Source organism: Oryzias latipes, chromosome 16 (genome assembly GCF_002234675.1).
Source record: "Oryzias latipes chromosome 16, ASM223467v1".
Lineage (NCBI taxonomy): Eukaryota > Metazoa > Chordata > Actinopteri > Beloniformes > Adrianichthyidae > Oryzias > Oryzias latipes.
The window spans coordinates 13000464-13014015 of NC_019874.2; the positions used below are offsets into that span (position 1 = coordinate 13000464).

At 36.5% G+C, this 13552-nt stretch overlaps 1 protein-coding gene across 6 annotated transcripts in view; it reads left to right on the forward strand.

The window, feature by feature from the left end:
* Nucleotides 1-13552, forward strand: part of LOC101165094 (protein cordon-bleu) — a 53361-nt gene that overhangs the window by 11181 nt on the left and 28628 nt on the right. For 4 of the 6 annotated variants that reach the window (XM_011485032.3, XM_011485036.3, XM_020710035.2 and 1 more), the window contains exons 3-7: nucleotides 3312-3506; nucleotides 6270-6480; nucleotides 8601-8829; nucleotides 10111-10155; nucleotides 10749-10837. In XM_011485032.3, coding sequence (XP_011483334.1) covers nucleotides 3312-3506; nucleotides 6270-6480; nucleotides 8601-8829; nucleotides 10111-10155; nucleotides 10749-10837 — 769 coding nt within the window. Of the gene's footprint in view, nucleotides 1-1466; nucleotides 1631-3311; nucleotides 3507-6269; nucleotides 6481-8600; nucleotides 8830-10110; nucleotides 10156-10748; nucleotides 10838-13552 lie in introns of those variants that run through there. The other 2 variants (XM_011485033.3, XM_011485034.3) reach the window with 2 other exon arrangements.

Below are 13552 nucleotides of genomic sequence, written 5' to 3' on the forward strand. Positions count from 1 at the left end.
CTATCAAATATAAGCAAGACAACTTTAAGAATCAGATTAAAAGAAAAAACTTTTACATAAATCTAAATGCAAATACATTCATAAAGAATTTTGCTGCTGAACAGCAACCCTGACCCTCGGTTTCAGACCCCTATATAGAGGGTCGATTACTTTCACTGTAGAGGGGCAATTTTGGGGTTTTTTATTTAAAAGTTTTGGAAATCAATGTCTTTATATTGACTTTTTAAATATATTCAAAATGATCTGAAGTTTTGACAGAAATGAAAAAAGTAAAACTCACAGGTCCAAATATTTTTTACAGAACTGTCATTTGTGCTAATGTTCTCAAGTTACATAAAAATGGCTTCCCTAGCTATAGCGGTAAACAAATGTTATTTGTGTTGTTCATTCTAACATCAATGCAGTTTTTTCTTGATGAAAAAACACAATTAAAAGAATAAAATAGCATCAAAAGGATTTTTTTTAAATTCATATAAGCATATTAAGTTGAATATTGACAAACTTTTAATTACAGTTTAAAGAAATTAGATCATTATTTTATAATATAATATGATATGATATGATATGATATGATATGATATGATATGATATGATATGATATGATATGATATGATATAATATAGTATAATATAATATAATATCGTTCTTTTTAGAGTGATATAGATTTCTGACACCTAATAAAAAGATTTAAAACAAACACTGAACCAGTCAAAACTGAAGGTAGAAATGGATCTTTGTTGTTGCTGTTTAATCAAGTGAAAGGAACTCAGAGCTCTAAAGATCCTGCACACTGTGTGTGTGTGCAAGAAAGAAAAGGAGAGTCCATTTGTAACTGGGTCCTCTTACCAGCACAGCACTTACTGCCCCCCTGTGCCGGAGCGGGCTTCCCTGCTCTTCGTTTCTTGTGTCTCCTTTACTCTCCTAGTCTTTCAGTTTATGTTGTTTCGAACTCTGTGGGAGACGAGGCTTTTCCTAAAAGCGTCTTTGTGCGCGTTCGAGGAAGGAAAAGAGATAGAGGGAGAGTAGAAGGTTTTGGTGAGACGGACAGGGGGGGAAGTGGATACTGGCTCACTGTGTTGGGCCTGGCTAGGACCCAGTCCCACAGTAGCACAGAGCCCAGTTCTGTTTACCTTCAAAGGGAAAGAGTCGGCAGGAAAATACCAAATTCTCACACCTTTTACAGCTGTCATGAAAAGAAGTATCTATCTAGTGAGTAAAACATATTCTTTTAGCAAAATGCTATAGAAATAATGTACTCTGTGAAAGGATTCCTTTCACCTCTAAATATAGTCTGTCATCCTAGGTATGCATGCATAGGAAACCACTCTCTAAATTGCATAATGAATCAATAACTTTCTGGGTAAGAGTTTGGTGATATGTCACACACCTGTTAATGGTTAACCATAGCCAGGTTAGAGTCCAATCATTGTGCTTCATTTGCATTCTCTCCTTGATATTCTGCATTTGCCTTTGCATCAGGCAGAGGGATCTTGAAAGGATACACAACTTTCCAGCATTGGATTAGACAACTGAAGACACGAACTTGCATACACTTTAAGTGTTTGGAGGGAAAAACACTCCAACTCAGAATCCGATATATCTTGACACTCTGGAAGCCCTTTTCTCCCAGGTTTGTTTTTGACGCGAGTGACAATTTTGTGTTCTGTTTACTCGGGCAGATATCTAAGGGAGAAGATGTCTTACTCTGAAATGCATATATCATTTGAAAGTTGACATTTTTTAGAAAGCTGAGTTTCTGATCTGGTTCATGTGGGATCATTTAATATCGGGAGACTGTCAAGTGGATAGTTTGCTGCATCTTGTTTGCATACCACTGACATTCGTCTCGTGCCAAACAATACTAACTATTGTTTAACTAGTGTTCTCACATGTGTTGCGATGGTTTTCATAGACATTTTTTCTACATAAAAATAATGTCAAATGCTGTTCTGGACAACAGAGTATTTTCTTACTGAGCTTTTCTAACAAAAATGTATCTTTTTTTAATTAAATGCAAAATCTCTGTGAATAATATCATTTTTTTATTTTAGGGAAATTTATTTGGGTCATATAAGTTCAGTAAAAGGAGGAATTGATGTTCTTTTCCCCTTTCCATCTCTAATGGAATAAGCTGAAAGGCAAAAGAATAAATACATTTCTATTTTGGTATTTGCTAGCTGATACTACACTTTAAAAGACCTTTAAGCTGTGTTCATCCTCTGCAACGTGCGTTCAAGAAACCACTTCCACTGAAAAGTTAAAAAGAAAAATGTTTCAGGCTTCTGCGTTCAAACCTCCGCGTTCACATGTAGAACGCGGAGAACTACGTAGAGAAACACGTACATAGAACATGCGTTGAAAGTTAAAGCAAGTCAAACTCAGACTCAGATTTGATAGTGAGGTATGGATGACGTCCCCTTTACTTCATTGAAGTGCCAACGGAGAAAAGTTTGTGTCGTATAGGAAAAAACCTGGTCGGAATTATATGACATAACGTCTTTCATAAATCGGTATAGAGCTGTGAATGAAAGAGCCTTGGGGAAGATTTGTAAAATTTGCACCGCTTTGGCATTTTTCGTCAAGCCTCTTCCAACTGTGGGTGGCAGACATGAGCTAGAAAACAGTAGAAAAAGAAGAAGCCTCTCCCTGCTTGTCCAGTGTGAACATCATGGGCTAAATGCATTGTGTTCTTGAACGGAACTCAAATTCTTGTTGTGTACGAAGTGTAAGAGAAGAGTAGTATGGTGTTTATTACAATGTGTAAAATTTTGCACCAAAATGAACGTCATTTTTTAGAAAACAATAAACGAGAATTAAGTCAGTATGTTTAAACAAAACATTTCGCTCTCTAATTCACTGCATCTCATATTGTAAAATTGCTTGTTTATTGTTTTGATGCAATTGGAGAATAAAAAAAACAAAAACTAAGATTTGTTTGGGTTAATTAATAAATATTGGATAGGAAATGAGCTCATAAATAGTTAGCTGACAATGATTCACCACAGGAACTGATGAAATCAGCAGCTATTTATCTTGGTATGGGTTTGACAACCAGTCTGATTATCTCAGCTTGTTTGTAAACTGTTATGTAATTAATATGAAATAAAGTAGTGTGCAAAACACAAAATTGTTATGAAAAAAAGAGGTAATTAGCATTCATGATGCTATTACACTTCGGTTGTCAAATCAAAATTGAATACCATTACTACCTTGAGTTATTGTGTTAAATATGTTGTGTTTGGTTAAAAAAAATGCAAAGGGAGTTTTAATATTCTTCTCTGTATTTTTATTTGTCCCTGTCATTTTTTTAGGAGGGTAATGAAGACACGCGCCCCACCTCCCCCTTTGGCCCCTCAACCAGCTCCACGCCACATCTTCAGAAACTCTGTACTCGATGGGGGAGGGCCATCAGCCATTGATGCCAAAGACAACACAGCAAACCCTTATGTGACTTTCCAGCTGACCCTACCTCAGGGACGCCAGATTTCTATGACAGAAGATGGAAGGTGAGGTTCGAGAGAGGTTCACACAAGTGTGCATTCAGGCACTCAGATTCCCGTGGTCATGCTCAGTGCCTTTGTCCTTCTTCTGCAATCATTTGCACATGATTTTAGCTTATCACTTTTGTTTAACATTCCTTTCATTTGAATTCCTAAATATTGGAATCTATTTGATGATCATCAGAACTGTTCATTTTTAGCAGTTGGCCGTCACTGCCAGGCCTCAGACAAACAACATAGGAGTGATAGAAGATATGGATGTTGCTGTCCCAGTGTCCCACATCAAAAGGGGGGGGGGCATGCACAGCCTGAGCACAAACCTTGTGCCAAAAGTTCTGGCAGCTGAACTGCTAATGCTCTCTGTCCCTAATGAGGTGATTGGTGTCCATGGGAGCAGAACAATTGGGGACGTCTCTCAATGGTAAAGAACAACAAAATATTTGCAACAGGCATGAATGAACTCTTTAAAGGAAATTTAATGAACCACCTCACTTAAGTGCATTTTTGACATTTTTGGCTTTAGTTCCGTAACACTTTTTGGGAAATAGTCTTCATTTTACAAAGCAAGGGTTTTCATTACACAATATTTCTATGGACGGCCGTGGCAGCTTCATATAAATCCTGTTTTTTTTTTTTTTTTATAGTGTTATTGCCAAGTCTGGTTGTTGTTGTTCACCTTTCAGCATGTCCCTTCAGGGGTCGCCCCAATGAATCAGCTTCCACTGATTCACACAGGGAGTTCGGGAGACAGTTTTATGCCGGATGCGCTTCCTGACACAACCCTGTATTTCATCCAGGCTGGGGACCGGCACAGGGAGACACAGAGTGGGGCCCCCTTTGTGGCTACATAGTTAAACATTGGGGTCTTGCCTATAGCAGATGCCTTTATTATTAAAAAAAAAGAATAAATGCCACTCGGATCATCTGGTTGAGCTTCTCTAAATTGAGGTGTCTTGTTCAGACTAGTAATTCTTTGAGCTTTTATTTCCATAATTGTGAAGCGAATTATTTTGTTTTGGTAAAATAAAAACCAAAACTTAAAGATGGTCCATCTATCAGTCATCTCTTTCTTTAAATTCTTGATGGGTTTTCGGAATATGTATGACATTTACAGTCATTTCTTGAAAAAAAAGAAAAATTCTGTGCCATTCAGATTATTGTGAACAATTTCAAATCTGCATGTGTTTTGTTGCAGACTATTTATGACCAATCTAAAAGAAAATCAAATGTAGGTTTTAAAAGATAATTTGGTGTGTTGTAGTTAATTGTGTGACTGTTTACTACATTTCAAATGCTCCCTAGCTATTATTTCTTTTTGTTGTTATTTTTGTATATTGTGTCATAGTTACTATTATTTTACACTGCATACGCTCATTAACAGTTTGCCAAATTATGAAAATACATGAAACATCCTAAAACTTCTTAAAATATTTAAATATTTTTAAATCTGAGTATACAAGTACATTTAGCTAAATTTATAGTGTAAGTGTGTAGCTTTCAATATAAAATAATTTATAATGAAAAAGTGCTGTAGTATATTGCTGAGTTTCTAAACTTTATTTTAACATTTAACTTTTTGTTTTATAAAAATGGGATTTAGTTTTTTTCTACATTGATGCATCCTCTTTGAATGAATTAATAAAGATACAAAAAATGTTGTATATCCTTTATTTATATATATATATTTAAAATAGTTCATGTTTTGCAAGGCAATTATAATTTTATTAAATTACAGGCAAACAAAACTTTGATTCTACATTCCTGTTCATATTCAATTAATGTCAGTGAAAATCTACATTATGTTTGATTTAATGGATGAAATGGTTTAATCTTATCATCTTGATGCCTTGAAGTTACAGTCAAAATATCTAAATTGTAATCTATTTCTTTTAAACTGTATTTCTATAGAAAAACCTCACCTAAAGATATGAAGAAAGGAAATTTGGTGTTATCTTTGGTATAAGTCTCCAAACAGGTTTCAGCATACTGAATATGTGATATACAGAGCTGACTTTACTATTTTCTCTCTTGGTAGATGTGTGTGTGTGTGTGTGTTTGTGTGTGTGTGTGTGATTGTGTATTTGTGTGTATTACTGAGTGTGAATGGCGCCCTTTGTATGCCTTTTCCTCAGACTTGTCATCTGATATGGCTTTTCCCACTAAACACTGGAAGCAGCCTCTTTCTTTAACCGTGGATTGACAGGTGGTATCATAGACTATGTAGATGTTATTTTATGTTTTTACTCTAGTACTTTAGTATTAGTATTTAGATAAAAAATACTCGACTGATATTAAATGGTTTCAAACATTCGTCCTCAATATTTCTAAAAAACGTGTTTATGTAAGAAGCAATAAGAAGCGTTTGACTATGATGATAATCATGTACGCGTAGTTATCTACATCAGTCATATAAGTTAATATGTTTATTAAATAATAACTGAGATGTTATCATTCCATATAATAAAAGTTCAATTTGAAGTGGTTTATTGGCAGGGTATAAACTGTCAAGTCATTCAAATAATAGGAGAATTGGCAGATACTAAATTGTGTCTCTTTTTACATATATATTACTTAATTGTTAATATTTTTTTATTTTGCAGTCTTCTCTTTAATGAAGCCAAAGTTAAGTAACCACAGTAACCTGATATGTGGACCTTCCTCCCACTCTTTCTTCTTCACCTGTGCTTCATTTCTTTTTACAAATGCACACACACACACTCTCACACACACACACACACACAACCTCTTATTTCTGTCTCTGTCTTCCAGTAAAGCTTTGATGGACCTGCTGGTTGAGCTCTGCAGTCGTCATCACCTCAATCCGGCTCTTCACACCCTGGACCTCTGGTCGTCTGAGGGCCTCCCTTTGGCGTACAAGCCCAACTCGCGTCTTGGCTCCCTGAATGTGGCCTGTGTCCTTATCAAGGAGAAAGTGGTGGAAGAGAAAGTGGCGCGCAGACCAGCACCCAAAGTGCCAGAGGTAAGTAGCAGCAATGGGTGCTGATTTTCTATGCGTTGTGTGTAATTTTTATGTTGGACTTTACATTAATGTCTTTTTTTCTCAGATTGTCGTGTGCTGGAAATGTCATGTGTATATTAACAATATTTGTATAGTTTACTTGATCATTAAACTGTTTAGTAGATGGTCATGTTATCCCTTTTTTTAATCATTGTTCGTAGAAACAGTTTGGACCATTTGTTCACGTTTATTTAGGTTTATTGAAATTGTCCATTTGCTAGATTGTTTTATCTTTTAGACCTTGTAACATGTTTACTTATTGTCTGTCTCTTACCATTGATTGCTTGGAGAAGTCAAATCCAATTAAACCTGTAAAAGTCCATGCAAAGGTAGGATGATTGATATCCACATTCAAGATGTTGTATCATCACAGGTTTTCTTTCAGGTGTGGCTTCTCTGTCTATATTCCTCATATTTCTGTTCTAGTTTAACAAAGGATTTTACAAATCCTTTGCAGCCTGTCTGTTTCATTTTCTCCGTCTCTCCTTCTCCGTCCGTGGATGGCTTGAATTTTTCATGAGTGCCTTACCTTTAGTTACCATGCATTATTTCTTTGGTCTTCTCATGACTCACCGGCTGCCCTGTCTCACTTTAACCCCATCTGGCCTGAGGCCAGGGGCAGCAAATTTGATCAGAATTTCTCAGATTCTTCTCTTTAGAGTCAACACCTTGAAAACGAATTCCTAAGTTAGTGAACACACATGCAGATGATAAATGAGATCCATAGAGGAATGAGAAATATTGTAGTCAGTAGTATTTTGTGGCAAAAATTTGGTTGGCTCTTTGGAAACAAAGTTTTTGCATTTATCTTTAGGGTTCTAAATTGATCTGTTTAGAACAAAATGTTCCTGTACTGACTGTGCAAACAAACAGCATAGAAGAAAACGCCTAAAGTTTCACATATGTCATCACAACAGCTCAATCCAGACGTTCTTTGAGTTCATGGCGCACGTTGTTGGAATTTTTTAAATAATAAATTCTAAGAGTGTGTGTTTCAATAATAAATATCATCAGATGTTGTGTGTTTTCCATCACTGTTTGTCACTTTAGGAACATGTTAGGAACAGCTGCTCTTCATGTGAAGATCAAAGCATTTTGACTTATTGACTGTCACACAGATAATACACTTTTAAAGAAACTGACACTAAACTGATATACAATTATTACTAAGACCCATAATGATGTGTTCCCAGCAGATTGGTTTGTATAAATGCTAACGTTGTGGTAATAAAAAAGGGAGAGTGATCAAAATGCAGGGAGCTATAGACTGGTCTTTGATTAATTCTCAGTTACATGATGCTGGTGTTGACATTGACCAATCACAACCTCGGCAGTGGAGAGTTTCAGCTGCAGGGAGCTGCATCGCATCTGAACCCAAGACCACACACATTCACACATTCCTCCAGGAACACCGTTGAAACTCCTTTGTGCTTCAAAGCTAAACGTTGGAAATAATTAAGAGAATTTTCCAGTAGCACCATTTTAACACCGAACTAAATCTTTCAACCAATCAGGATCCTTCCTGGTGGTGGGGCAGACCGCTTGATGTCGGCTCAGATCCACTCTCTCCTTGGATTGAGGAGTCTTGAAATCATTCTTTCTGTTTTTACACCATGGTATAACATAAAAAAACAGGTGTAACTTTATTTTTATGCGGTCAAATTGATTGCACATAAGTATAAACTTGCCAAAACAAACTATAAATTGTGAAAAAAAAATGCTTGTATTTCTTACTGTCTTAGAGGTAGATGATGTGTTATAGCCCTGTTTATTGCATTATTGAGCTTAAACACTGAAACTTTCTGTGACACTTCCATCCCAAACCTTTAGGTCTTTTGAACTGCTTCTTTTTTTACTTCCCTCCTTCTGAACAACTTCTATTTCTTCTTCTGAAAGAATGGCTGTCCCATTTTTGTGTATTTTTGGACCTGTGTGTTGTTTGAGACTTCCTGTTGTGCAACTGCATGAGGATTTCTTTCCTCTGGTGACGATGACGCTTCTTTGTGAAAGAAGAGTTTTTAGTGGTCCGTTTATTCCAAGATTGATGAAAATTTACCGTGTTTTCCCCTTTTGTGTCTCAGAAAACAGTACGTTTGATGGTGAACTACCAGGTCAATCAGAAAGCGGTGGTGCGGGTCAACCCTCTGGTCGCACTCCAAACTCTGATACCGACCATCTGTAGTAAGTGTGAGTTAGACCCCTCCCACGTCCTGCTCTTGAAGGACAGCGTCAGTCACCACGAGCTCCCGCTGGACAAATCTTTGGCTGAGTTGGGGATCAAGGAGCTGTATGTCCATGATCAGAGCCTAGGTAATCACTCGAACCTGTCTGTGGAACTGTGTTTTACCACTGAAGTGAAGTTACTGGATCTTAACATTCATTTTCCTGTAACTGTCAATGTTTTAAACTTAGAATTGTATTTAAATATTTCACTAAAAACATTATTGCTAAAATAGAAGGCAGCCTTATTTCAACTTGTAGGCACATCTTAGGACGATAAAAATTGGGTTTTGGAGTTTTTAATATATAGTGTGGCATTTTTGTCATGATGGAGGACTTATACACCGTATGAAGAAAATTGCATTTCTGACTGTTTCCTTATTCAAAATGTTGAGAATCAGAAGCAGTCAAAACACGCTGTAGCTGTGACGTAGAAAATATGCTGGGGGGGGGGGGGCACAGTCTCAATTGGTTGGATACATTCAGATGTATCCGCTTATAGACTTCCAGATCCACGTACGTCTTCGTTTTCCTCATCCGAGCTGGGATCTGTCTCGCAACTGTACAGCTGGATAGCTCCAATATTCCTCGTCATTTTTGCTGCACCGGCAATGTTTGATTGGAGCTTTCAGAGGCTGTAAGATAGCGGAAGAGGGTGTAAACGGAGAGCTCTCATGAAAGCGGGAGGAGTGGCGGTGTTGCTCTCCGCCAACGGTCCCACCCACTACTCAGTGGCAAACTTCTGATGAACTATTGCTATTTGTGTTCCTCATATCTCAGACCTCATAGCCTTGGGTTACAGAGAAAGCATTTATGCCGCACCCTCACACGTATACTTAATGATTACTGATAATATTTCACTTATTGCTGTTTTCAATCTATTTATGGATTAGCACCTGATAAAAGCAATTTGTACCATTATTATCGGCTTTAGGGACAATTTTTACTGATTGTTAGGGAGCTAAGGCCTTAAACCAGCCTTTTTGTTTTTACTATATTTAGAATTTGTCATCGGTTTGAAAAAAAAAGTTTTTTTTTTTTTATCTTTGCATAATTATTTTGTTGTTGTTGATTATCATAAAGAGGATCCACACCCACTGATATTATTGCATGAGTGTTGTTACATAACCATCACACGTAACGAGTTTATGTCTGTAAAAGGACACAAACACGATTTTTTTCCAATTATGATGTAATTTTCACTGTCAAAAGCTGTTGTGTAATGGATTCTAAGGCCGTCTTTATAAGGAAAAAAATCTAATTGCATATAGTTGGAGTAATTAGTGTAGCATATAAAGCGTACAGTTTGTTGTAATGTTAGTTTCTGTAGATAAATGAAACATTGACTCTTTATATTTGTTGCGTTTGCAGTTTTCCAGCCTAAAATGGCTTCTGCCCCTGTCCTTAACTTCTCAGGTATTAGTCATGATCTTTCTGTTTTCATTTGGTGTCTGACAAACCCAACGCCACCTGCTCACTAACCCTTGTCTTGTCGTTTCTTGTTTTTTTCCTCATAGGGAAACATTTGTGATTTGTTAGTATAGCCATAATGCTTGTTGATGCCCTTCTAACCAGTGTGTTAGCATGAAAATGTCTCTCGCTGAGACTCTTGTGCTGCTTTGATGCTCTAAAACATGCGGCTTTGCTACTTGTAACCCTTGTGCTATCCTGGGCACTTTAACATTGGGAGTTGGGTCATCTAGACCCACTAGACAGTGCTTTGAACCTTTTTTCTTCAATGATTTGTGAACCTCACTGGTGTCCATGGATTACATGAAATCTTTCCACCTTTATCCACCTTTGTCATGGTAGGAATAACACGTCAATGTAAGGGTGGGGTCATCTAAGACAGCACAAGTTAACCTGAATGTAGTCAATGTTCAAATTGATGAAGCTGTAGCGCCCTCTGCTGGTGGATATGTATAGAACCATCAGCAAAGTTTTGACTTGGAACTCTAATATTCTGATGTCTCAATCGTCTCTCCTTCTTCTTCTTTATATATTTTTAGATTCCATTAGCTCCACTGCTGATGGTTCAGGAGGACCACAGAAGAAAGGTCTATTAGGGATTCTCCAATTCAGCAGGAGGAAGTCAAAGGTGGGATTAAAACTAAATCATCAAACAGATTATTGATTGGTTTCAAACCAAAGGTGAATGAAGGCTGTTGGGTTTTAATTTATAACTTTAATTTAAAGCATAATTGAGGTTTATTTGTGACCTCAGCACATCAATGATGACTGATGTTTGGAAAAGTTGGGATTTTTCAGAGAATTGGTCGCCAATTCTAAACCTAGGATTTGCCTGAATTCCTTCACTACTCACTACATAGTCCACTATATAGTGCGTTCGCCATTTTATAGAGCTGTCCACATTTACAATTCCGAAATCCAGTGTCGTAAAAATTTCCCAGAGGTCTCTGCGAATGTGCATCAATGCTCACTAGATTGATTAATACAGACTATAATGCATTGCATCTAAACTTTTTCTTTTCATGGGATTTATATCTATCTATCTATCTATCTATCTATCTATCTATCTATCTATCTATCTATCTATCTATCTATCTATCTATCTATCTATCTATCTATCTATCTATCTATCTATCTATCTATCTATCTATCTATCTATCTATCTATCTATCTATCTATCTATCTATCTATCTATCTATCTATATATATATATACACACACACACAGTATACGGTATATATATATATATATACGGTATATATATATATATACATATATATATTTATTTCTTTAGCATATTTTTTTAGTAGTTAGGGAGGAGGGACTTTGGATGTAGCCCAAAACGTGACTTTGTTGTTGCAGTGCTCGCTAACCTCCTCTAGAGGGCAGCAACTTTCCATTATAATTTGGTCAACCAACTGGGCTTGGATGGTTGAATAAAGAGGAGTAATTGTTAGTGCTTGAATTAAGAGTTTAATGTCTGAAATATTCAATCAGCCTTTTTTACTAAAGTCCAAAACTTCACTCAATTTTATGGTTAAGGATTTCCAGCTCTCAGGACATTTAATTTCATCTGGAGAGCACTTAAAATATGACAATTATATCTGTGTCATTCTTGGTTAATCAAGAACTGGTTTTTAAATGTATAAAACTAACATAAAATGAATGTAGTTTAAACCAGATGTATTTTCTGTAGTATTTAGAAGAGCTCTACTTTAAAAGCTGTAACTCAATCAAAATCCCATTGGATTATATGGGACTGAATCCCTTGCTTTTACAACTCCGTTTCATCAAGCCCATGGTTTTTGGATCAACTCCAGCCTTCTGTCTCTTTTCTGTGCCTTCCTCAACATACGGCCTTCAACGCATTACAGGCTTTTTGCTTCCAGATCCAAGCTGTCATTCACTTTTAATCGCCTTGTTAATATTCTGGAGATTACGAATCTTCTTTCCTTCAATTTGCTTTTTTTTTTCAAATTTCCCTGAATAGAGATAAGAAATCTTCAAGAAAAAAAGAGCATCATTAAACATCTTGATAACGGACATAATAAAGTATTTAGTGAAGAGTCGAGTTTCAAAATAACATTTTAAAAATTCAGATGCAGTGAAGAAAGTGGCCACTCGGGGGGGGGAATTTAGTCACATTTCTTCATCTCAGTTCTTGCAATGCTTCTATGGAGCCTTAATGCATCTGGGCTCTTGTTCTATGATATGATTGTTTTTCAGTCAGCATGTATAATCAGACCACACACATGCATTTGCACACACTAGAGAAAAAAACCCACCACCTTCACACAGACACAGTGTTATCAGTATGAAAGTATCAGATTACACCACCCTGGTCATATTAGCACTAAAAGCACTGCCTCTTATCTCTAATTGCTCATTAAAGGCTAAACCAATGTGTGGGTTTGTGTAAGTGTGTTTGAGTGCACGGGTTTTAAAACTTTGACATGGTCAGGGATGATCATGTTAGGGTGATGCATGCTGTGAGGTCAACCTTTTTGAAACACTATAATTTAAACCCTTTAAAAAAAAAAGCTTTTATAAGAGATTTCTGGAATGCTTAAAAGTCTTTTCCAAAAGGTTACGGAAGACCTGAATATCTGTGTTGTAATTTCTGGAGGTCTTATTTATCTGATATTATGTATAAGTTATATGTGCCCCACTAAAATAGATACAAAAGTCACAATTTTGGCATATACATTTTTTAGCATCAATAAAAAAAGAAAGAAAATAAATTATTTTTGGGCAAAATTCCATCTGTCTGTGCTTTTAAAATCTCTTTCTTGGGTTGCAAAATACATTCACATTTGCAAACTTCAGAAACTGGTCAAGATGCTTTTTCACATGAGTGTCTTCACACATGTTGACTTTTTCAAATGTTTCACAACACCAGCCATTCACAGGCAAATCTGTTAATGCTGATTAGTGTGTGCAAAAAAAAAGAAAAAAAATTAGAAGGCATGAAGGGGGAAGTACCATGGTTTGGGGCTACTTTGCTGTAGCATTTCTTGGTCAAAACTGATCCACTGCAGTTTATTCAGCCAAAAATAGTTGGGATGTGTTTTTATGCTGAATTACATGTAACCCTTGTGCTATCCTAGACACTTTACCATTGGAAGTTGGGTCATCTAGACCCACTAGACAGTGTGCTGAACCTTTTCTCTTCAATGATTTGTGATCTTCACTGGTGTCCATGGATTACATGAAATCTTTCCACCTTTATCCACCTTTGTCATGGTAGGGAGAACACGTCAATGTAAGGGTGGGGTCATCTAAGATATCACAAGGGTTAAAGAAGATGTCGAGCACACTTTTCTTCTCTTTTACGCGAAACATT